Here is a 25,199-nt window from a genome sequence, read left to right as displayed (position 1 = left end):
ATAATGTTATTATTGCATATTATTACATTGTTATTTATTTCAACATTTTAACAAATAGTGACTCATGCATATTGTGATGTAAACAAAGGGGCGAGATGACAATCTACGATGGTGAAATTCTTCGTGTATGTCTTAAGGTAGGTGATTGCTCTTTTTCTTTGTAGAGCACATCCGACATTGATCTCTACATCAGTTAGCCACCTAGTTGTTCTCAACATTGTATCGAAGAATTTAAAGCCTACAGTGCCAGTACAGAGCTCCACCTGTTTACATTTACTTTTTTTCCGCAACTCTGTCATCAACTCTTTCTACAGTTTTGGATCAAATTTTGCCATAGGATCGACAATGATTGGATCTTTTACCCTCATTTTTTTCCAATCAGGGTCGGTGTAGGGATTAAGTAGTACTTTCGACCTCAACCTTTTTCTCTTAAATTGGACATGGGTTGCATCGTCCAATTCCACCACATCTTCCTCCACCTTCTGCTTGTCCTTCTTCTGCACCACCACATCCACCTTCTTATTCTGCACTTTTTCTTCCTTCTTATCCACAAACACATCCTCCTCCACCTTCTTCTGCACCACCTTCTTTTTCTGCACATTGTCTTTGAAAGTTAAGTTATTTAAAATAATAATAATTATTATTATTATAATAATAATAAAAAATAAAGTAATGTGAATTTTTGGATAAGATAAGGAATCTAAAGAAGCCAATGAGGATAAGCCACGTCATCACCTCCCTCGTTGTTAAATGGGTATGCAGGAAATTAAGTAGAGAGTTTTCCCTATGTCTTCTCTATCCTTCCAGCAGTTTCTTCATCTTCAACATCGAGCAGCAGATCATCTAATCGTCTGTCCGTCTTCTTCATCAGATCCACGATCATCATTCCATCAACAAATCACCTCTTTCAACAAATTAATTCCTTCATCAACAACTCATTTGAATTAAAGGTAAGTAAATGGTGGATTTGATAAGGTTATGGATGAATTAAGGTTATAAATGAAATGGAGTTTGCTGGTAGAAATAATGAAGTTAATTTTTTTGATATGGTTGAATGATTTAAGGTTGTTTATTGTTTAGGAAGGAGGAAGAGAAAAAAGAGAATGAAGGAATGTGGATTATTTGGTTTTGAATAAACTTGAAGATGAGAAAAGATATTTAGGGTTTATGTATAAATTTGAATGTTTATTGGAAGAGAATGAAAATGATTGTTGGATTTAAGGAAGTAAATGATATGGATTATTAGTAGGTGGAAATATAAAGACTGATTTGAGTTTAATTTGATAATTGAATGAAGAAAGTGTCAAAGGCCCATTTGAAAATAGCAAAGGATATTTGGTAGAGATAAAGAGTTGAAATAACTAGATATTGGGGGGTTAGGTAAGACATCATACCTTCTAACAGTTTATTTTACTAAAATGTGATTATATTGATAAAATATTTTTTATTAAAATGTGTTTCTAAACTTATGGATCAAGTTTGACATGGAAGTGTTTGGATAAAATGTTTTGATAAAAAAATTTGATAAAACGTTTGATAAAGTGACTTGATAATGTGATTTATAAAATGATTTGCGAAACTAGTTGATAAAGTATTTTTGATAAGCCTATGCTAAATGCTTTGTGAAAGATGGATACATATGTATGGATTTGATTATGTGAATAATACAAGAATGATTTTATTACTCTGGATAGGATTCTGTACTTATTTATTTGATAATGGTTCTTAATGCCTCGAGTGCTTATACCGGTAATGAGTCAACGCGTGACAATCACGTCTGGTTGATGGTTAATGAGTCAATGCAGGACCCCTAAATCCTAATTGATGGCTAATGAGTCAATGTAGGACTCCCAAATCCTCATTAATGGTTAATGAGTCAACGTAGAACATTAAAGTCCTGGTTGATGGTAATGAGTTATCACAATAATGTAGTCATTATCACTATCCTAGAGTTATATAAAAGAGAAAGTATATTGGTTTTTAAAAGTACGTATTATATTTTGAATAAAGGTTAATATTTTTATACTTAGTTAAATGCCTCTTGATCTAGTTGTAATGAGGTTATGATTTTCTTACTGGGCAAGTTTAGCTCACCCATTTTAATGGGTCCCCTTTTCAGAGAAGGATAAAATTCAAGGATCATAAGCTATTGGATATTGAAGATCTTAGTTATCGAGCTCATTTTGGGTAAGGAAGTTAGTCATCTCCTTAGAATAATGTATTAAGGGAGAGTTGAAATTATGTATTTTGTAACCTTAAGATGGTAGCATTGTCACCTTGTATTTTTGGACTTTTGATGAGGTGGCAAGAACATATTGTAGCTGAAAGGATTTTTGGTTAATGAAAGATGGATGATGTTTTGTTTAAGAAAGTTAGTAAAGAAAATTGTTAGCCTTGCATGTTGCTTTTAAATGTTTTTAGGAGGACATGCGGCGATTGTGCACGCCTCATGACTCGGTTCGGGGCGTGACAATCTTCCTTCTTCTCAATCTAATCCACAAACACATCCTCCTCCACCTTCTTCTTATGTACATTGTCTTCCTTCTTCTCAATCTTCTCCACAAACACATCCTCCTCCACCTTTTTACATTTTGCATGTCTTCCTTCTCCAAATTATGTACAAACACATCATCCTTCTTCTCATTGACCACATTGTCTTTATCATTCACATCCTCCACCTTCTCATTCACATCCTTGAATTAGACAAAATGATTGAGATTAGACCAAATTCTCGAATTAGACATACCTCAATATTCTCATTATTCAGCACATCATCCTCCACCACATCTTCATTCTTCTTCTACTCCACAAGCACATCATTGTCTTTTTCATTCTTCTTTTCCACAAGCCCATCCTAAGAAAAAGACAGAATGATTGAGATTAGACCAAATGATCGAATTAGACTAAATGCTCAAATTAGACATACCTCAATATTTTCATTATTCGGCACATCATCCTCCACCACATCCTCATTCTTCTTCTCCTCCACAAGACCATCATTGTCTTTTTCATTCTTCTTCTCCACAAACCAATCCTAAAAAAGACAAAATGATTGAGATTAGACAAAATACTCGAATTAGACAAAATGCTCGAATTAGACATACCTCAATATTCTCATTCTTTAGCACATCATCCTCCACCACATCCTCATTCTTCTTCTCCCCCACAAGCCCACCATTGTCTTTTTCATTCTTTTTCTCCACAAGCCCATCCTAAAAAAAGACAAAATGATTGAGATTAGACAAAATACTCGAATTAGACCAAATGCTCGAATTAGACATACCTCAATATTCTCATTCTTTAGCACATCATCCTCCACCACATCCTCATTCTTCTTCTCCCCCACAAGCCCACCATTGTCTTTTTCATTCTTTTTCTCCACAAGCCCATCCTAAAAAAAAGACAAAATGATTGAGATTAGACAAAATGCTTGAATTAGACCAAATGTTCGAATTAGAAATACATCAATATTCTTATTATTCAACACATCATCCTCCACCACATCCTCATTCTTCTTATCCTCCACAAGCCTATTATTGTCTTTTTCATTCTTCTTCTCCACAAGCCCATCCTAAAAAAAAGACAAAATGATTGAGATTAAATAAAATGCTCGAATTAGACCAAATGCTCGAATTAGACCAAATGCTCGAATTAGACATACCTCAATATTCTCATTCTTCAGTACATCATCCTCCACCACATCCCCATTCTTCTTCTCCTCCACAAGCTCATCATTGTCTTTTTCATTCTTCTTCTCCACAAGCTCATCCTAAAAAAAAGACTAAATGATTGAGATTAGACAAAATGCTCGAATTAGACCAAATTCTCGAATTAGACCAAATTCTCGAATTAGACCAAATGCTCGAATTAGACCAAATGCTCGAATTAGACATACCTCTATATTCTCATTATTCAGCACATCATCCTCCACCACATCCTCATTCTTCTTATCCTCCATAGGCCCATCATTGTCTTTTTCATTCTTCTTCTCCACAAGCCCATCCTAAAAAAAAGACAAAATGATTGAGATTAGATAAAATGCTCGAATTAGACCAAATGCTCGAATTAGACATAACTCAATATTATCATTCTTCAGCACATCATTCTCCACCACATCCTCATTCTTTTTCTCCTCCACAAGCTCATAATTGTCTTTTTCATTCTTCTTTTCCACAAGCCCATCCTAAGAAAAAGACAAAATGATTGAAATTAGACAAAATGCTCAAATTATATCAAATGCTCGAATTAGACATACCTAAATATTCTCATTATTTAGCACATCATCCTCCACCACATCTTCATTCTCCTTATCATTCACAAGCCCATCATTGTCTTTTTCATTCTTTTTCTCCACAAGTCCATCCTAAAAAAAGACTAAATGATTGAGATTAGACAAAATGCTCGAATTAGACCAAATGCTCGAATTTGACATACCTCAATATTTTCATTCTTCAGCACATCATCCTCAATCACATCCTCATTCTTTTCTCCTCCACAAACCCATCATTGTCTTTTTCATTCTTCTTCTCCACAATCCCATCCTAAAAAAAGACAAAATGATTGAGATTAGACAAAATGCTCGAATTAGACATACCTCAATATTCTAATTCTTCAGCACAACATCCTCCACCACATCCTCATTCTTCTTCTCTTCCATAAGCTCATTATTGTATTTTCCATTCAACTTATCCACACATCCTAAAAAAAATACAAAATGCATGAATTAGACCAAATTCTTGAATTAGACAAAATGCTCGAATTAGACCTACCTCATTTTTCTGTTTGTCTTCTTTCTGCACCAGCACATCCTCATTCTTCTTTTCTACAAGTTCATCCTAAAAAAAAGACAAAATGCTTGAATTAGACCAAATGCTTGAATTACACCAAATGCTTGAATTAGACATACCTCAATATTATCATTCACCAGATCCTCAATCAACACATTCATCTTCTCCAAATCTTCCTCATCCTTGTCTTCCTCATTCACCTTCTTTTTTTCCACAAGCACATCCACATATTCATCATTCAATCTTCTCCTTCTCTATTTCTCACCTAGTGTGGGTGATAATATGCAGGGCCGACCCTAGGGTAAGGCAACCTATGCAGTTGCATAGGCCCCAAATTTTTATAAAATTGTTATATTGTATTATTAATATTCTTTTTTCCCTTTTTTCTCTTTTCATATTAATATATTTATAATTTTTTTTATATTTTTTTTCTCTTTCTATGTTATTTACTCGTTTATATCTAACCTAATATCTAATATTAATAGTATTTTTTAACCTAATCGACTAAGCGGCCATCATTTTATATTCTAAGTTTCTAAGTCTAACCCTAAATCCTAACTTAATCGCCGCAAACATTTTATATTCTAAGTTTCTAAGTCTAACCCTAAATCCTAGCAGTCATTTTCTATTTCATATCTTATGATTCTATCAATCTACAAATTCACATAATAATTTTCTAATCCTAAATCCATGCTAAGTCTTCGCCGGTCATTTTCTATTTCTTCAAGTTTATAAATTCGTAACAACAAATCAACAATCATCTTTTGAGGTAATAATGTTACTTATTCAGTTATTTGTTTAATTTTTTCTTATTCTTATTGTTTATCTTTAATCTTTACTACTTTAAAAATTAAAATATCAATCATTATATTTTTTTTATTGTACTCTTATTGTAGAGTAGTGATATCATATCATCAATATTATCTCAAATCAGGCTATTACAAAAAAACATATCACCCGCGAGGTATTTTTGTTTTCCCATTTTTGAGGTCTTGAAGTCTAGATCTAGTTAAATACTTTTACAAAAATTAGTTTAAATATTTTAGATTAAAATGATGACGAAAACTATAAATGATAAAGATTGAATAAGATTTCGAAAATATGAGTCTGGTGCTTCTAAAAGAAATATCAAGAAACGACAATATGTGGGTTCGATTTCGAAATTGTTCAATGCTAAAAATCAACGTTCTCTAATTTTAAGTAAAGGAGAAGTATGTTTTCATAGTTTGTTTGTTTTTTAGATCGATATGTGTTTTCATAGTTGTTAATTATTATTGTATATTTTTTTCATTTAAAACTTATTATATTAATATTTATTATGAAATGTTTTATATATGAGATATTGTTGTTATATATTTAATTTAGATATATATTTTTTGTTAATTAAAATATTTAGAATTATTAGTTAAAAAAAAATTAAAATATTTATAATATTAGGGGCCACAAAATGTAAAATTGCATTGGACCCCAAATCCTCAGGGCCGACCCTGATAATATGCCAAACTGTTCTTATAGTTAGTTTATCATCTCTTTTATGAGATTTATTTCAGTTTTTAGTTTATTTAGCTCATTCGTCAATTGATCCAATCTACATCTATCCTGGGGAGTTGTTGCTGTTGGAGTCATTTGAGGGTCATCATCATCATGGGGATCTATTGATGCTGGATTCATTTGAGAGGAATCATCATCTTTTCTACTTGTGGCGCTCTCAATAGAATAAGAGCTGATGAGGGTAGGGATGCAGGTTCTTCTACTCGTGGAAGGTTTGACAGGAGTAGAATGAGAGGTGATGGGGTAAGTAATTTGTCTTTTCTTCCTCATGTTAGGTTTAGGGGAACTACATCTTCAATATCTCCAAATTTCCTTTTTCTACAATCAAGTTCAAATAAGTAATCAAAAAAAAATTACCTCCCATATCTTCAAAGTCCTTCCCAGCATATAAGATCTTCTCATCTTCAGACAATTTCATCTTCTTGACAATCTTGCCTTGTAGGGAAGTGTGAAGATCAGAGGCGCTTCTCTTCTTGCTAGATTTGTACTGTATTATCCTTAGACAGACAGACTCATGCGCTTGAAGCATCGTATTCTTTGCAAGTTTGAGGATAAATATTTTGATAACCTCATAGGTCCACATTTATAAGGCTAGTGCGAACCCATATACAATATAAGAAATATCGACATTATTGTCTTTGTTCTTCTTCCCCATGGCTTTCTTCTTCTCCAGATATAGCGACCTTTAGTATTTTAGGTCCATGTTCAAACCCTTTAGGGTTGCTCTAAATGACAACTTTCCCCATGCACACATAAACTCTTAAGCTACATAAACCTTAAAAGCTAAGGATTATACATCAATATAAACGGCAGAATAATGAGAACATTACAGATTAAACCTAAACCCTAAACCCTAAACTCACATGAATATATGATCGAAGAGACGGACGACGAACGATGATGAGAGTTGATCAATAATGATGTTGAACGAAGTTGGAATGGAATGTCGAGAGAGTCGAGAGTCGTGAATGGAAAGTGAGAGAATCGAGAGTCGTGAAAGGAAATAGTTTTTTTTTAAATGATGGGGCAAATAAAGTATATATACGATGAAAGACGTGAAATGCTACTCGTGCGTTCATCTAAAACGCGTGAGTTTAAAAACACGATTTAAAGAAAAGTACGAGAGTGACATTTCACGTTATTAAACGATAAAGTGGGCGCGATGGATAATACGGACATTTCGTAGGACAAAAAGACCCTTTTTATAAAATTTATTAGTCGGGTCCTTTTTTGAAGTGAAGGGTCTTATAAGGGTCATTTCATCCAATTTCCCCTTGTCAGGAATTGAAATCAATCTACAGTTGGCGCCATTTCTTCCTCGACGCGCGACTCTCTCACTGCTAGTGCGATTCACCGGAACCAGAAGAGAACGGAAACAATGGTTCTTCTCAACCGCCGACTTCCTTCTCGTAAGAGGCCCTCCAGCACCTTTGTCCCCCCACTAGCCACTCCTCCGAAAATCCTCAAAACCGACGTTTCCATTGACGACGGAGTTGCTGCATCTCCCGCCGTCTCGCCGCCTGCTCGGCCATCATCGGAGCAGACGGATACCCTAACTCCGGTCGAAAAGATGGCTTCCATACTGGCTGATGCTGGATGTACTCTTATTAATCCTGCCGGACCGCCATGCCTCCCATCCGACCTACACAATTTCCGCGCCCGTCTCCACCGTAACTTCTCCTCCGATTCTTCTCTTCGCAACGACTTCCTTTCGGCTTTCTCTACTTACCTCAGTTCTCCAAACAACTTCCGGCGGTACGTTGTCACTATCATTTAAATAATTTCGGTTTCTCTCATTAGGATAATGTTCATCTATGTCCACATTGTATGATACTGCTAATTTATGTTTTATTTCGGATTAATTTTAGGGTATTGTCCTTTTCAAATCGAGACGGGTCTTACTCAGGTAGAAATGATAGCCTTGTTCGAGTTTTGTTACTAGTTCCTTGTATCCAATTAGATCTTCAAGTTATGTTACTTGAGAAGCTACCAGAGTATTTTGATGATGATGACACCAGCAGCAGTGTCTCGCCATCAATGCCAAGGCTCATTCTAAACCAGTTCAGGTGGCTTGATTTTCTGGTTGACTCTGAGGCATTCTCCGAGAAATTACTTCAGATTCTTTCTGTATGCCCTGTTTATTTGAAGAAAGAGCTTATTGGCTCGCTGCCTGAGATTATTGGCAATCAGAGCAACAAACTGGTTGTAAGTTCACTTGACCAAATGCTTCAAGATGACTCCTCCATCATTCTGCCAGTGCTTGATTCTTTCTCAAACCTCAATTTGGATGACCAACTACAAGATCAGGTTATTTCTCTTAAGTTGTGATAATAGGATAGCAAAAATGAATCTCAATCATTTTCCTTATTGTTAGTTTTGATGTTGTTATGACTGATATACATCATATGTTCTGAAGGCAATCACAATAGCATTATCGTGTATTAGAACCATCGATTCAACGTATCTCCCATGCCTTCTAAGGTTCTTGTTTCTTTCCGCAACATCTGCAAATGCTAGAAGAGTTATCACACAGGTCAGAGAACACTTAAAACTTGTTGGCTTATCCACTGGGCCTACACAGAACAATAAACTAAAGGGAATGCTACCTGTTGATAACGTGGAAGCTTCAATTCTTGATACCTTAAGATCGAGTCTTCGTTTCAAAAGTGTATGTCTTGTATATTATCCAATGTTTCTCTCTTCAAAGTTATAAATAGTTTTCATCATTGAGTATTGATCTTTTTTACCAGATAATTTGTTCAGAAATACTGAAAGAATTGGGTTCCCTTAAAAAGGCCAGGGATCATAAGGTTATTGACATTTGGTTGCTTATGCTCATTTACATGAATGGGGAATCTTTTCGAAAGAATGTTGAGAAAATGTTTAAGAAGAAAATTGCAGAAGGCTGTATAGTGGCCACCATGTTTGACCAATGCATTTATGGGAAAAAGGAATTTGTACAGGTACTTGGTTAGCACTTCCATGGATAAATTATATCATACTTTGATCATTCAAATTCTTTTAAAGTTAATGTGTGTGATGTAGGAGTACTTCCCTGCATTTCTATCACTGTCCGAATTCCTCTTAGCCTGCAAAGAAGAGAAGATGAGGGATTTTGGCATTCATATTTACACATTGCTGTTCAAGGAATTTGTTGACACTTATTCTAGACAAGAAGTATGCAACATATTTATTTCTGGTTGTATATCTCCATTGTTTCCTTTTTTATGGGCTTTGGAAGGGGAGTGCAAGGTTATTATGTCAAGCTCAAATCTTACTATTCTCTTTACAGGTTTTGAGTGCCCTAGTTAGCCATGTCGGCTCTGGCATTGTTTTTGAAGTGAGTTCTGCACTCGATTCCTTATTTAAGCTTGCTTCCCTGTATCCAGATCAGTTGATCCCACTTGCTTCTCATATCAATGGTGAGTTTTTTCCCCCATAGTCTTACATTCTATTATCCATTAACATTTTAAAGTCTCAAGGTTAATTAAGATAACATGTTGATTACTGTGTAGGTATCTTTGATTACCTAGAGGCATTCACTGTTGATAATCTGCACAAGGTTATTTACTTATTATTTTTTTCACTTATTTATTTCTCTTACTGAATAATGTCTTCTTTGCTCTAAACAAGATTTCACATTGCAGGTTTATGAAATTTTTACTCTACTTGCACATTTTGAACGCTGCAGCAAAACCAATTCATTTAGATCTTCCATAGCAGACGAACTGTTGATGATTGTAAGAAAGCAGGTAAGAGAACATCTTGTTTGCACCTTGGGAACACCTTTGCTTGGCCATAAATTTCTATGTTTATTTAGTCAAATCACTTGAGTTATACAACTATTTGCTCTATCTTGTCTTTAAACTCAACAGGTCAGTAGTACAGATTTAAAGTACAAAAAGATGGGTATTATTGGAACTTTGAGAATAATTGCCTGCTTTGGGGAAGCAAATAATAGAGCCTGGCTGTTATCTCAGGTTTGTTAGCTTACTAGTTATACATTGCTTAGTCACTGCATATTTTTTTTCAGTTCTTTTTAAGGATCAAGAGTTTTTGCCATTAACTTCACATAAATACTTAAATTTGATACTATATTTAGAAATATTTAATATTGGCATTAAACTTAAAATAAAGTTGCTCAATTCTGCAGGTTAGTAATTTCTACATGACTTTGTTACACTCAGAGGTTAAGTAGTTATGTGTTAATATAATTCAATGCTATATGTAATACAAAAAAGAACGAAACAGTTCCTTTTTTCCACTGTTCATCTCCTTCAAGTAGCTATCCGGATAGCTAGAGGAACTTGTGTTCACTTTCTTCCTCAATGTTGAACATCCTCAATCACCATTACAGCATCTTTGTTCGACAACCACATCCATCTCCGGCTTTGACCCTCATGCAAAAACTGCAAACCCAATTCCTCCATGGCTTCCTCTATAAGAATCTTCATAAATTGCAGCTCCTCGTGTTCAATCCTTTAAACCCACTGTAGTTATGAAAGGAAAAATAGAAAAATCCCCCTTCGTTAAAGTTCAACTATGTTACAAAGAGAGAGGACCATAGGTTCAGGTTGTAACAACTTCAGCTTGTACATTTGCTATCCATAGATTTTAGAGAGAGAAGTCCGTTTGAATAAATTTGTGGACGTGGGAGTTGATTTAGTTGACTTTGTGTAGAAAAATGATTTGGATAGTCTCCATTTACCAAGCTAGGCCAATGATTTACAAATATGGGTTCGGGCTCTCAGTTTGGTATTCTTCCTTGATTGGACACAAAATAAGTAATTTATTGTCTTGTGCATAGTATATGAATTTGAATTTGAATTTGTTTAGTTTTTTCTTCGTCTCATACTCATGAACATCATTTACAACAATTTGTTACTATTCAATATTACAAATTGGTATAAAGCTTTACTTGTATTGATGCCAATTCTTATCTAACCACCCCTTCATATAAGCCATCATTTATGCAAATAAGTTGAGCAAAGTGAAGGCTACCATAGCATTTATCTTATGAAGTTCTTTAATTAGATGAACAACGATACACATTTACATGACTACTTCAAAACATTTTTTAAGGGAATGGTGCAATAACCTTTGTTAAATGCCAAAGGAAGCCAAACTGCACTTACAAAAAGGTTAATGCCCAACAAAATGTATCACCAAACAAGAAGGAATATATCTAGTATTTGCTGGTTAGCCTTATCAAAATGCTCGTTCATATGCAATTCCTTCCCTTTTGTAACGTTTGAACGCATCTTGCGTTCTTTTTAATTAAAGTTGACCTTTTTAATAAAAAATGCTCGTCCATATGCAATTCCTTCCCTTAATACATATCTTATGTCTCTCGTTGAAGAAATTATTAGTTTTCTTTCATTGTCTCTGCAGAATGTTGACCACGGAGAAGCTCTAGAACTCCTGAAAGTATGCCTCAATTCTTGCCAGCAGTTATCCTCTCCATTGATCTTGCTTTATGATGAATTGATTTCTTTGTTAAATCAGAAAACTCTTAATCCCTCAAGCATAGAATGGTAAGATACTATATAAGATTTTGCACAAAAGTTAGGCCTATCATTAACCTTGTTTACCTTGCAGGATAACTAAACATGCTGCTGAATTTGAATCAACATTTTTGTTGGATCTCGAAAAAGGACAATTGCCTAATAAGGACTTGTATTGTTGTTTAGAAGGTAAGTGAAGGAGATAGAAGTAATAGGAAGGACAAAATTATATGATTTTTTTTTGTTGAGGAGCATCATAAATTCCTTTCTCTATGCAGGAGAACTCTGGATGAACTTGGATGGTGACATATCTCCCATTTGTTTGAACATTTTGCCAATGGTTTCTTCATCACAACAGTAATGTGTTGCTCTCTAGCTAATATTGTATTTTTTTTATTATTTAGGACGTGAACACGGGGAAAACACAAAAGCTCTTCTCTAATATTGATATAGTTACGCATCTCTGTGATCTCATTCATAACTAGTCTTGTCCAAAGCAACTTGATGATGGGATAAGGGGTCACTTGGATTAAATCCAAATAACTTAGGCCTTGTTTCAGGTTGACAACAGATAACTCACAAAGTAGCTGAATATTTTGGAGCCTTAAATATAAGTCTGTATGTTATTCATGCTAGTGAAGTCCTATTGTGCAATTTGCCAATTGATTTCTGCTATATGGTTTGTTGGTTAATAATAGTTTTGCTAGCACCAATTACTAGTTCTCATGCAGGTCTTCTGTATTACTACAAGTGCTCCCAGCCAAGTTTCTTCTACTCTCCACAGTATGTGCATGGTTTAGTTGGGGGTTTGATTGTCTAGTGTTAAATAGCTGTTCATGTTTTGTTTAATCATTTTCTTGTCAGATTGAAAGATTGATGAATCAGGGAAATCTGAGTGGAATTGATGCAGTACTTGGTTGCCCTTTGCATCTTCCATCCTCTAAGGTAAAACTATGTTGCTCACTAACTTGCATTATTATATATTTTCCCCTTCTATGTGCAACACAAGATGCTTGGTTGACAACATATAATGTTTGTAGTAAAAGACTGTCCTATCTTTAACTAGACCAATCACATTTCCTCTGTTTTTTTTTTTGTTTTTTTTTTGAGAAAAAGAAAAAACTTTGTAAAAATGAAAAGGATTGACAACTTGAGCAAATACTGGTAGCACTTGCTAAAAGGATTCTAAATTATTTGTTAGTTATTGATTTAGTTGCGTTTTGACTTCAGAAACCTTGTTAAGATTGCACTAAACTTTATTGGATTCTATTAGTTCATCCAATTTAGCTTTATCCTCTATAGAGAATATAGAGAAATAGGAAACTATTCTTCTAAAGCAATCCTTGCAGATGAATTCTTGTCACTGTTCTAAAACTGTTTTCTTAGAAAATTACATCTAACCTTTACAAATTTTCAACAACCTTTAAAACTTTGTTTTATTAGTACATCATGCCTCTTGTTTCATTCCTGCGTGTGTGCTATGTCAGGGTCATCAACAATGGTACAACACAATATGTGTCGCATCAATTCATTTCCTGAAAGAACTCAAGAAAATATTAGCTAGAACTTCTTCCCTATTGAACTCTAGGGTTTAACCCTTACAGTTTTTATGTGGCAAGTGTCAATTTTTTTCCAGCTGAAGCTTTCTTGACCTTGTGAATGTCAAACAACACTGGGATCTACCCTCATGAATCTGGTGAAGGGTCACACATTGATACCAACCGCTACCTTACTCAAAGAACAACTAGAAGATTTCAGTGACACTAAGCCTACTTATAACTTGATACAAGACAAAGCCCATAACCACCATGCCATTCAAGTTCAAACAATATAACTATTTTCATGAAAATTGCTAAAAGCAAGAGTAAACTACAATATTACATATTTAATCACGTTAAAGTATCTTTAACATTCTTCCTACCATTTACATGATAATTACTCCATCTGTCCCACTTTCTGTGATTGCATTGAATTTTTCCTATATGAGCATAGTGATATGGAATTAGATGAGAAAAAGGTTCTTGTATATAGAATTTGACTGAGTGGAGAGAATCTACTCTAGCTCTGCTAGGGAAGAATTACAGATTGGGATGGGAAGAGAAAACCCTAATCCTAGGGTGAGATACATTTAGGAGAGAAGAGAGAGCTGAAGGAAGGAAATAGAATCATCAACTACATTCATCATATCCTTGCCTTCTACTGTTCCACTAATTTAAAGGTCCTCTTCAACCATTCTTGAGCTGTTATAACTATTAATCGTCACAACCTTTAACTGCCTCTGAACTACTCTAGCTGTTATTGGACTAATCTAGCTGCTAACACAGCTGTTTATTTGACTATTCTGCCAACTCATCATGTCCTAGGGTTAATGTTGTAGCCCAAACCCTACCTCATGTATTATCAAAATATTATTATAACTACTGATAAATAAATTGCATAAAGTTGATTTTTCTAGGATACCACTTCCATTAGAAACGGCACAGGAAAAAACAAATCTTGTGTTTATAGATATGGTGTGCCGTCCATTCTATTAATGTATAAACTAGTGTTTGCAGCAATTTATCTTATTACTGTGCTCAGCCCGTAATTAGAAAATCTAGTGTATTGCATATTGAAAATATTCCATGAATCCTCTAGAAATACTCAATCTAGGATTATCTTTGTTTTATTTGTTCTCTAATTTATGTCTGCATATGTTAAGTTAGTTGAGATATTTTTAGGGATTCTTATCTATCCTAATTGATGAAAATCAACTCTAATATTTGTATAAATATGTCCAACTTTTAAGAGAATAATATACAAAAGATCTCTCTTTCTCTTCATTTAAAAATCCCACATCCATATACACATTTTGGATCTCTTTGTTTGACAGTGAATAGTGAAGCATATCTCATTGTCTAATCATGCTTGAGCTGATGGTAGCTTTATTAATTTAATACATGTATCTAACCAACCAAAAATATGATGTTTGCTAATATATGGCGGTCCTATGAGTTATTAGATCATCTGTGAGTCAAGCTGGAACAACTTGTCAGGGAAGCAGAAGCAAGTTATTTGTCTCTCTCTCTATTATGCAATTAATTGGATAAGGGAGCTGGTAAGGTTTAAATTCCAAATTCCAAATTTCATGGTTGAATAAGGCTGGGTGAACCATTTTTTATTCATTAATGCTGTTCTTCTTTATGATGATTCAGCTTAATGCTTTCTGCACACAAGTTGGGAAATTCAATGCTATAAGCCAAACTATGAAAGTGGAGATCATTTCCAAGCTAATGAAGCGCTTACGGAACCTTGTGTACGTCTTTTTGTGTTCTTTTGTATATTGCTTGGGAAAAAGACAAAAAACAATTCACTTCCTTCACTCCCTATGTGTAATCTCAGGATGTTTCTTCATAACAGATCTTCAGTTGTACTTAGTTCATAAAGATGCTCAATTATATGATGGTACACAGAAAAATATTGTCTTCGTACTCTCCCTTAGATTTGGCATCAATTGTAGCTGTCTATGAGATATTTATTGACAGTTTTCCCCTGTTTTAAACATCATTTCAGATATTAAATTCATCACCGGTTATCTATACTGTAGTGTGTCAAAATGGTAACTCTAGGGCTTTGCTCTTTGGGTTTGCGAGGAAGCTTGTTGTCTATAAGGGTGTCAACATGAAATATCCTCCTTTGAAATTGGTTTTGGTGGCTCTGGAAATGAGAGTTTGTGCTCTGCCAACTGCATTGAATAATTTTGTAAAACTCCATCTGAAGGGGGAGTCTCATTGATGTTTTAAAAGTCTGACCTTTATTTAGATTTTGACCTTGCTACTTCATTGTTTTCTCCGATTTACTTTTTTCTCATATATGCTGTTTTTTAGCATGAGGGCTCCAAGTGTTAAATCTCAATCCTTCATTTTTCTGCTCTTAGTTTGGAGCTATTATGACTTTAAATAGGCATATGACTCTAGTCAATTATGTGCAGAGTTCTGGAGGGTCTTTTGAACAATTGCCTCAAACTGCATCCTATGTCTCTACCTGAACTCTCTCCTCATATGGAGAACTCTGCTGCTTCTTGTTTAACCCAGCCAAGCTTTTTGGATTTGGAAAAGAGGACTGAGCATATGAAGAATGACGAGGTTTCCTCCACTATGAAAAAGAAGAAAAGTAAAAAAGTATCTAAGGAAACTACTACAGACGCTAACATGAAAGTTAGACAAATGACTGTTGTTGAGTTATTAAGGAAAGCAAATAAGTTAACAAGCCAAGCTGAAAATACCCGTGATTCATCTGGCAGCGCTATTGACAGGCCAACTGACCCACCTGCAAATCAAAACAATGACTCCAGCAAAACTGTAACTGTAGATATCTCAGCAGTTGCTAATTTAGTTGAAGCACAGAGATACAAATTCAGGCCTCTTGATGTTGGATGTTTTTCGATCCTGGGTTTCTCAATGGTACTTCTGCTCACAATATAATTTATTGACTTCAATTTTTCTTCTCTATTGCCTGGTAACTAAAAGTAGCTAAGCTCCTAAAATTCATGGGTGTGTCATGTAATCTAGACTAATAGGTTAGTGTTACTTGTTTTCAGGTTCAGAATCAAGATTCTGATTGTGTTGATTCTGCAATTGAGGTACAACTCTTGCTAAAGAAAATCTTATTACACGAATTGAGCTTTATAAAAAGCAACTTGTGAAGAGAGATCTACTTTTCTTTGAAAGAATAGAACCATTTTCATTAATCCAAGAGACATCTAATTTAAATGGCCATCAATCTCTTGAAATCTGTTTTGTTGTTTTCTAATTACTATTGCAATTTTAACTTGCTGCCCATGTACAAGTTGGATTATTGTCCTATAACTGCACATTTTTCATTTTCTAGCTACCCTTGCATCTGTACCTACTGCGAGAGCTTCACTACAGGTTGGATGCATATTATCCTCCAAACAAGCAACTATTGTCCAAATGCTTGACCAGTTCACCTAGTTTGAGGAGTTTGACCAGGATTGACTTCTTAAGCAATATTCGCCCCCTTTTTCCAAGCCTAAGGACACATCTGTGTTCTGCGCTAGATATTCTTACACAAGGTACTATACAACTTCAGGTCTATACTCAATATGCACCTGTTTAGCAGGCTAGGGTGATGAGTTTGCTAATACCAATAACTTATATTTGTAGGTATTGAATCCGATGAGCATTTTGATACTGAGGTTGCTTCATTTGGCATCCCAAATTTAACCCACAGGGTTGTTCTGAAGTCAGCAATTGCTGGTTCAGTCTTCAAAGAAGCACTCAATTGTTTTATTAAGGTGATCCAATCTTCTGTTCTATCATCCAAACCATTTTACCTGTCTCTTCGAGTGGTGCCACCACCTGTCTTCCCAAATCACAACAATTTATTCCACAAGGCTTTATCCATCAACTTAAGCACCCTTGTTTCATGTTGTATGCAGATCATAAATTTACCTGGAATTCTTATAGAAAGATCAATGCTATCAGATCTTCTTGGGGCATTTCAGCCCAGGGAGATACCTTGTAGTTTTTTTTCTGAAATGAAAGCAGCCCCTTTACCTGGGAGTATCAACTACCTGTATTGTGGTGCTTATTATTTCCTAGAAGAGCTTCTAGAGTCAGGTATTACACTTATGACTTGCCAAAGCATTTTTTATTAGGTTGAGTGAGCTTTTGAACTTATTACATGTTAGTGCTTGTAGTGCTGTGCGTATTTTATACGTATAACCCTTTGCCCTGTCTTGATTGTTTTTCTACTTGTGCCATTTTATTTTTATTATTACTTAGATTTTGATGCACTTTTGTGATTTTTTACATTGATTTTCAAACTCATTTGTTGTTAGATATCTAATAAAATTGAATAGAGGGAATATCTTCAAGAACTTTCATTAGATAATTAGGAATCAATTTCAAAAATCTATTCAGGTGTTAAAAACTGACCAAGAGCAAGATTCGAAGAACTCAATTGCGAATTTATACAAACCTAGGGATGTACATTCTATACAAACCTTGGGAGGGAGACTATTGAAAATTTTTGAATGAATTAGAGAATATGTTTTAAATAAAATACGCACTTTCATTCTTCAAATTTATAGTAAACAATCTAAGTTCTATTATGATCCTTTTCCTGCTTTGCATTTAACCTTACAACAATATAAAGAATTCTCGATATATATATATATATATATATATATATATATATATATATATATATATATATATATATATTTCATTTCTTAATTGTCTAAAATTTTGGGGAAAAGTTATTGCACTATCTGACAATGTCTATAATGTAAGTGGGTACCTTGTTCATGTGTTTTGTTCCTTTTCAGTATCCTTATGATTCTTAGGTTAATCCCTTGTGCAACTTAACAATATAAGATTTGTCTATTTAAATATTACATGTTTGCCTTGTTGCAGGAATATGCAAGTCATTTATGCTGGCTTCAGAAGTGCTATTTACTCTTGAATCACTACTTATTTCTGCCAGGAATTTTCTTCATAAATTGGAGGAAGAAAATGATAAAAGGCTTCAGAAAGGCCTTTCCATGGATTTCCTTCCAAAGCTGGACAATAGACTCAGTACTTCTGCTTCAAAAATATTAAAGCATGGCGTCAACAGTGACAGTTTAGACAATAGTAATGATAATGGATGGAAGAGCAAGGTTCTCAACCTGCTTTCCTCTGAGAAATTTGTGCTTTTGAATAAGTTTTTTTTTTTTCATTTGTATTATTGTCTCTCCATTATAATATCAACTAATGCAGGGAGAGAGAGTTGGCAAGATACTGCATATTTACCTGGTAAACAGTGACTCCACTTCTGACTTGCTGGAGGAGCTTGCTTGCTATGTATTACCTCAGGTGTGAACAATTTTACAATTAATGTTGCAAAGAGTACCTCACTGTTTTTATTTTCGTGTCATCGGTGTTTGTTTCCGATTTTTTTTTTCTGTTACTAAGTTTGTTACCAAGTTAACTGCTAAATATCTTATTAAAATAGTTTATTTTGCTTAAGATGGCACACAAACTGATTGTTGGCTCAAGAAAATGAATTAGCTGAAACCTAAATATTCTGTCATGACTGTTACTCACTTCCAGGTTCCAACAGGCAGAGCAAGCAAAGGAAATGATGCTGAAGTGTTCCCAGCACTTAGTTCTGCTACGTTCCTTGTTTGGTATCGTGTATTGGTAAGTGGATCAATTGCATGATATAACATGAATGTTTATAGGTGTTATCCTTTAGGCTTCTGACAGTTGTTATCTGACCTATAGCAAGAAGAGAACCTAGTTGTTCTTAAAAAGCTGGTAAGCTTCTGTTTCTCAAACTTTTCTATTTTATCACTCATTCTACAAACTGAATCTTATTATTTTCCCTTGAAATTAGATCAAGGAAGTCACTCTTATAGGCAAACCTAGTTCAGCTGGTCAGCCAGAAGATGCTGAAGTTCTTTTGAAAAACCTAGAGAAATCTGTAAATGTGGTAGTGTCTTTGGTTAATTTGTGCAGGATCCATGAGAAGGTTTGTAACAAGAGTATGCTTTTTGTCTTAGTTTATTTTATCCCCAAGTTTTGTTCCCCTGGCTTAGTGCATAAATCTGGCAATGTGATGCAGATAACTGTGCATGCTGTGGCCATCAAATATGGTGGAAATTTCATGGATTGCTTCCTCAAAGGTATTTTACTGACATTTCTGGTTTGCCATGTCATGGTTTACCCTCTAAAGGTAGTTCAAGTGGTAAGAGTTTTGAACTAAGAGGCTGAGGTCTCAAGTTTGATTCTCACTGAAAGCACCTTGATTGAAGTGGGTGTTATAATGGTGGGATTGTGCTCACCTCCTTCAGGGAGAAAACCATGGTCTCAAAAACAAAGTGTCATGTTTTTTTTCAATGAGTCTAAAGTTTGTACTGCAGTTTTTGATTTCTTGCAGAGTCAATTCCAAAGTCACAGTGTTCTCATTATAAAAATGGTAAGTCTGGAGAAACTTTTATTTATGCTTATATATTTGGAAAAATCTTGTCATGTTGAAACAATTAATTTAAACAATATGGACTTAGGTGAGAGAACTTCAGAAAGCAACAAGAACACTGCAAACTTTATGTTCTGAAGCAAAGGTTAGATGCGCAATCACAAATCTTTCTTCCACATTGTTCTCCTTTTCACCCTCATATGTTATGGCTTCATTTTCTTGTTTTGTAGGGTTTGAAGCAAACAGCCATCACTCGCAAAATTCCCGTAACAAAGAGATCTCTGGAAAGTTTTTTATTCCATGTTAAGGCTCTTCTCCACACTACAACAAGTGGCTGCACTTTTTGGATGGGTATGCACTGATTCTCTGTGTGAAAAGATTGAACCTATTTTGAAACTTGTATTATGTCGTGATCTTTGTCACAATCACAATCCCATTGGAAAATCGCCAAAACTAATTGCACTATGATTCAAATTATTTTTTGGATCATGATTCAGATTATCTTCTTAATCATGATCCAAATTATACTGTAGTTTATGTTACATTTGGTATACAAATTGTTTTCTATATCATTATCCAAATTATGATGTAAGTTTTTGTTCCATTGTGTATAAGATAATTTTGTTTATTAGATCATGAAAAATTATTTTGGCGAACATATTTTTTTCGAATCATGATCAATATGGAAAAATAATATACCAAAACAACCCATTACTTATTATTTTTTCTAAGGGAAGACCATGAGTTTCGATCCAGAAGACTAGCACGTTGGCACTGTACTAATAGGATATCCCTATGTGAAAAAGATTAACTGTAACTATATAGCATTGTTTCTTTTCTTGTACAAGCACTCAACTAATCCATTCTCCACATCTTTTTCTTGGACCTGAATCATGATAATTTTATGAGTTCAGTATTTTGGTTCAAACAGAGTCCAAGAGGCTAAACAAGCGATGCTTGTCGATAGATTATGAAAATTGATAATAGGTCGTAATAATTAACTATGTACAAAATAATATTCTTGTGTCATGTCCTATTAATAATTCAGGCAATCTAAAGCACAAGGATTTGATGGGTCAAGTGGTGAGCTCTCAAGTATATTTAGACTGTCAAGATGATGGTGATTGTGAAGATGGAGTAACTGCGGAGGAACAACCAATATCTGTGGACAGTTGTGATTAAGAAAGGAGAAAATCATATATTATGAGGTTCATATTTACACTAAACCATCTCCAAACCCAAGTGAGTCCAGAAAATAATGAAAGCCCTTATGATTCAATTGCATATGATTGTCTTTTATAATCATAAGAAATGTTTATCCTAGTCTAAGTTAAATACTTGTCCGCATTGACATTAAGAATATGAGAAAAAATATCTAATAAAATGTTGGCCAGGTTTCTGAAGATGAGGTCCATAGAGAGCAAGTGTATTTCAGTTATGACCACTGCAACTCAAGCCCTGACTGAGATGGTCAAATTCAAAGATGGTGTTAAATCTTCCAAGTAAGTATCATGATAATATATTGTTGACATTTTCAATTTGTTGGTTTTCGTTGGAATTGGTAGAGTGATAATTGAAATATTGGTAATTCCATGTACATAATTGTTCAAGATATGAATATTTTGTTCTTTAAGTAGATTTAAGTTCATAAGTACCATTAGTTAATTGATACATTATATGGTTTAATTAATATATTTTTACAATGAAGTATGTTTAAATCTTTATTCCTAAAAGTGTCTGAATTTTGAAGATCGCTTGGGTCACTTAAATACTTTAAAATTATATTTACTTTTTACCATTCTAATAAATAAAAAATTAGTTTTTATTTATTTTTTCATCAATTTCAATATTTGTGAAAATCATTAATAATATCAACTTTTGTAGGGATAAATGCAGTTAGAATTTTTATTATTTGTGTGAAAAACTTGTACCTGTCTATATTAGTTATTTCAGGCCTTGTTTGATCCAAATAACCTTGTTTGGTGTAAGAAGTGGGTTGAGTATTTTGGTTGTTGATTTGAATGATGTTATTTGGATATTTTGATTGTTGATTGGCTAGTGAGTTATTTGAAAATAATCACTATAACCCACATCAAAGAAGGACTTAGTATAAAGCACTATTAACAACAAATGATTTCCATCTGTTCTTATATATGTATATCTGATTCATTTCATATCTATTGAAGAATGCTAAAAATTTCCAAAGCATTCATATAAATTGGCAAGAAATTAAAGGGGGAGATTGTTTCTCTTGATCTAATCTTCATTTCATTCAATTACAAAGAACTGGTTGGTTTTCATAAATGGAGAGTAGCATCAGCCACAGCCATCATTCATTTTATTTAATGTAAATTGGACATGATTAGAGATTTTAGTTCATCAATCTCTATGTAGGAACTAGGAACCCTTGATCAGCAATTATATAGATATTGTTTATTGTATGAGCTAACTGCTAATCTAAGCATAAATTACAGTTTAAACCGAATCTGGCTGGATGATCAAATCTTCTTCAGCTTCTCCAATATTTTCATTGTTAGCCATTACTGCCCATATCTCAGGGAGTGCTTCTTTCATATTATGGATACTTGTTAATGCATGATCTGCACCATCCACAAGCTTTGAACTCCCTACCTGCATTAATTGGCCCATTTCTATTCTTATTATTATTTTAGGGTTTCTTCTAGTTCTTGAACTCTTCTTATATAAGCCTAATTACTTATAATTTAAATATTAATATGATTTTTCTTTACTTATAATCTATGTTGTCTACTATGTAAATAAACTCCAATTATACTTACAATAACGGTGTGCAGACCGGCCAATTTAGCACTCGCGATGTTTCGAGTGCTATCATCAAAGAAAATCTGACAAAAATGAGTGAGTCTTAGTTGAAAACAATTTACTTGGCAAATTAGAGAAAGAAATCTTCATTTCTTCTTCTTACAGTTTTGTTTGGATCAATTTTTGCAATCCGAATGGCATCACTAAATGCTTTGAGAGATGGTTTACATAGGATCGAAGGGTTAGAGTTGTCACCATTAATATGATCATCAATTTGGCTACATGGGTTTAGGGTTTCAAAGCATATGATATCCTCAAAACAATCTTCTAGCCCTAGTTTCTTCAAAGCTTGATCTACATGAGCTCTGTCAGCGTTTGTGAAAACCTAAAAAAACAAACCAATCATTAATGTACCTTTTAAAATGTATAAGCAACTTATTATTATTATGCATCTTTAAATTAGATTTTTAGAACCTTCTTTATTATTAGATTTATGGGTGTCAATTGTCAACATGTGAAGTGTTTTAATTGTACTGTTTTGGTATTAATTTTGGTAGTTGATTATTATTATGATGACAAAATAATCTGATCCATAAATGATCCTATTTCAATAATAAAAGCACTTTTAATTTTAGCTTTTTCAAATTATTATTTATTTATATTTTTTACAAGTCAATAATATTTATTTTTTCATTCAAATAATTAAAAAGTGATTATCCAAATAAACAGAAACAAGGCCAAAGTAATAGACTGACGATTTTGCGATGTGGTATGGAAAGTAGAAGTGTCCTGAGCAAATGGTCAGTTTTGAGCACATCATATGGTAATTTTCCATGCACATATTCATGAAATTCATCATTATTAAATTGGTAACCAAGTGCCTGCATCATTAAAGAAAAATTTATAAATTTTCATTTTAAATTACTTAGCACATGATTATTTTAAGTAAATATGAGTATGATTTACCTTTAAACCAGCCATGGTGGTTCCGTGTTCTTTGTACAAATCAACGCACATTTTTGGCACACAACTCTCTTCAATATGCAAATATTGTCGCATGTAATCTTCCATTTTCAAACGCATCTCATTATTAGTTACATATAAACAGTTATTCCTAATAAAATTGTTTATATGTTACTGCTTAAGAAATGCACCTTGTATGTTTAATCGGCAAGCAAAATTGAGGCCCGTGCTCAATGGGTATAAAGTATCATCCATGTCTAATTAGTTAAGACATGATTAGTTAAAATTTATACAAATTGTGGATTAGAATAGTTAATTACTTACCAAAGAGCAAACATTCGTACTTAGCTCCTTCACTATTAATGGATTCCATTTTCTCCACCTCCTAAGTCCTAAGTGGTATATATGAAGTGGGATTGAGTTTAACACTTCATAATGAAGTTAAAAATAAAAGCAAGTTTACCCTAATCATGCGCTATCAACTTATAAATACAAATTTTATTGTTTACAAGAAATATTATTTGCACACCGTAATTCATTGTGATAGCTTAAGTAAAAAGAGTTTTGTCGAAAAGATCCAAAGTATTTTTGAAGCGAAGAATTGGTTTAGTTTTCTAAGTTAAAAAATAAAAATACCTGCAATGTCTTCTTCAATCAAGAGCTTGGCTGATACATTTAAGAAATGGTTTGATGATGTTCTATATATATAATAGAGAGGTGAGATAGAGAATATATGAGTGGAGGATCTTTAATTATATTCATCTAATTCCCACCCAAATATTAATTTTAATAGCATAAGAAAATATACTTCTAGACTATTCCTACTAATTAATTTGTTTTAATCAAATGTATTTAATATTGTTTCCACAATCATAATTCTCTTTAAGACTTTTAATATATTGGTAAAAAAAAAAAAAAAAATCCAATTGAGCTACTCTAAAGAGTTTATTCTTATTTTTTTTCATCCCGAAATATCGTTTCGGGACATTTTTAAGATTTTCTCTCTTATACTCGCATGGCATGGCACATTGATTTGCTTTAGATGATTTTTTCGTTAAATTTATTATTTTTCTTAATTAATTAAACTTACAAAATATGTATTTTCCAGTTTTTATTGAAAAATAATGGATCCTTCTTTAATTAAATGGTAGAGGAATTGATTTTTACATTTAAAGAAGAAAATTAAAACAAATTGTTTCTCACCCCTCTTGACATCCCTATCTAACCCCACTTCTCACTCACCTCCAAAATTACATATTTATACTTAACTTTTATATATTTACATTTCTTATTTAATTTTATTTATTTTACTTATTTAAATTAAATTTACTTATTTAATTTTTAATTTAATTTAATTATTATATTTTTCTTATTCATTAAATTTAATTAATTATTTTTTAGATTTTTTATTTTATTTATTTAATATTCTTTATATCGGTTTTCGAATATTTATTTTTGTTTTCTTATTTCAGTTAAGAATTATTTTTTATTTAAAAAAAATATAAATTCATTTGTGTTTCAGTTAAATCTTATTATGCGATAAAATATTATATTTAATTTGATTAATTATTAATATATAATATTTTAAAGTATATATAATATTATACTTTATCTTGATAATTTGATAGATAATTTTATTTATAAATAA

At 33.3% G+C, this 25,199-nt stretch overlaps 3 protein-coding genes across 5 annotated transcripts; 1 reads left to right on the top strand and 2 right to left on the bottom strand.

Moving 5' to 3' along the window:
• Positions 1–62: 62 nt before the first annotated feature.
• On the bottom strand, positions 63–4,948 carry LOC124935319 (myb-like protein X). Its single transcript, XM_047475762.1, has 14 exons — positions 4,907–4,948; positions 4,770–4,835; positions 4,280–4,363; positions 4,100–4,183; positions 3,896–3,985; positions 3,662–3,769; positions 3,464–3,553; positions 3,284–3,370; positions 3,105–3,191; positions 2,927–3,034; positions 2,747–2,800; positions 2,589–2,693; positions 363–593; positions 63–263 (listed from the first exon to the last, which is right to left on the bottom strand). The coding sequence occupies exons 1-14, from the start codon at positions 4,946–4,948 to the stop codon at positions 63–65; spliced, it is 1,437 nt and encodes a 478-aa protein (XP_047331718.1).
• A 2,731-nt stretch (positions 4,949–7,679) lies between these two features.
• LOC124919211 (Fanconi anemia group D2 protein homolog) lies at positions 7,680–22,410 on the top strand. 2 transcript variants are annotated; one of them, XM_047459401.1, is made up of 33 exons: positions 7,680–8,093; positions 8,207–8,645; positions 8,755–9,006; positions 9,089–9,301; positions 9,384–9,515; positions 9,631–9,760; positions 9,854–9,900; positions 9,986–10,090; positions 10,214–10,318; positions 11,730–11,872; positions 11,937–12,031; positions 12,121–12,199; positions 12,574–12,625; positions 12,707–12,787; positions 14,844–14,939; positions 15,037–15,137; positions 15,813–16,284; positions 16,422–16,463; positions 16,712–16,916; positions 17,008–17,138; positions 17,283–17,463; positions 18,262–18,506; positions 18,607–18,702; positions 18,940–19,029; positions 19,114–19,146; positions 19,226–19,360; positions 19,454–19,514; positions 19,752–19,807; positions 19,896–19,952; positions 20,038–20,158; positions 20,856–21,049; positions 21,202–21,309; positions 22,282–22,410. In XM_047459401.1, the coding sequence occupies exons 1-31, from the start codon at positions 7,717–7,719 to the stop codon at positions 20,987–20,989; spliced, it is 4,506 nt and encodes a 1,501-aa protein (XP_047315357.1). In that variant the 5' UTR covers positions 7,680–7,716; the 3' UTR covers positions 20,990–21,049; positions 21,202–21,309; positions 22,282–22,410. The 2 variants fall into 2 exon arrangements, with proteins under 2 accessions (XP_047315357.1, XP_047315356.1); XM_047459400.1 differs by lacking the exon at positions 22,282–22,410 and having other exon boundaries at positions 21,202–21,510.
• Positions 22,096–24,216, bottom strand: LOC124919212 (uncharacterized protein C24B11.05-like). 2 transcript variants are annotated; one of them, XM_047459402.1, is made up of 8 exons: positions 24,188–24,216; positions 23,876–23,936; positions 23,743–23,808; positions 23,555–23,652; positions 23,344–23,469; positions 22,752–22,973; positions 22,606–22,671; positions 22,096–22,438 (listed from the first exon to the last, which is right to left on the bottom strand). In XM_047459402.1, the coding sequence occupies exons 2-8, from the start codon at positions 23,922–23,924 to the stop codon at positions 22,283–22,285; spliced, it is 783 nt and encodes a 260-aa protein (XP_047315358.1). In that variant the 5' UTR covers positions 23,925–23,936; positions 24,188–24,216; the 3' UTR covers positions 22,096–22,282. The 2 variants fall into 2 exon arrangements, with proteins under 2 accessions (XP_047315358.1, XP_047315359.1); XM_047459403.1 differs by having other exon boundaries at positions 22,318–22,458.
• Positions 24,217–25,199: the final 983 nt, after the last annotated feature.

Source organism: Impatiens glandulifera, chromosome 1 (assembly GCF_907164915.1).
Source record: "Impatiens glandulifera chromosome 1, dImpGla2.1, whole genome shotgun sequence".
Taxonomy (NCBI): Eukaryota; Viridiplantae; Streptophyta; class Magnoliopsida; order Ericales; family Balsaminaceae; genus Impatiens; species Impatiens glandulifera.
This window is presented reverse-complemented; position numbering and strand designations above follow the sequence as displayed.

Coding starts and splice junctions, on each gene's coding strand:
- LOC124935319 (XM_047475762.1), bottom strand. CDS start 4,948: ATGAATGTGTTGATTGAGGATCTGGTGAATGATAATATTGAG. Junction 4,184..4,279: donor AAGATGTGGTGGAGGATGAT/GTGCTAAATAAT, acceptor TCTTTTTCTTAG/GATGGGCTTGTGGAAAAGAA. Junction 3,986..4,099: donor AGGATGTGGTGGAGAATGAT/GTGCTGAAGAAT, acceptor CTTGTGGAGAAG/AAGAATGAAAAAGACAATGA.
- LOC124919211 (XM_047459401.1), top strand. CDS start 7,717: ATGGTTCTTCTCAACCGCCGACTTCCTTCTCGTAAGAGGCCCTCCAGC. Junction 18,507..18,606: donor ATAATGGATGGAAGAGCAAG/GTTCTCAACCTG, acceptor CAACTAATGCAG/GGAGAGAGAGTTGGCAAGAT. Junction 19,361..19,453: donor TGTGCAGGATCCATGAGAAG/GTTTGTAACAAG, acceptor AATGTGATGCAG/ATAACTGTGCATGCTGTGGC.
- LOC124919212 (XM_047459402.1), bottom strand. CDS start 23,924: ATGGAATCCATTAATAGTGAAGGAGCTAAGTACGAATGTTTGCTCTTT. Junction 23,470..23,554: donor CCACCATGGCTGGTTTAAAG/GTAAATCATACT, acceptor TTAATGATGCAG/GCACTTGGTTACCAATTTAA. Junction 22,439..22,605: donor CCGGTCTGCACACCGTTATT/GTAAGTATAATT, acceptor CAATTAATGCAG/GTAGGGAGTTCAAAGCTTGT.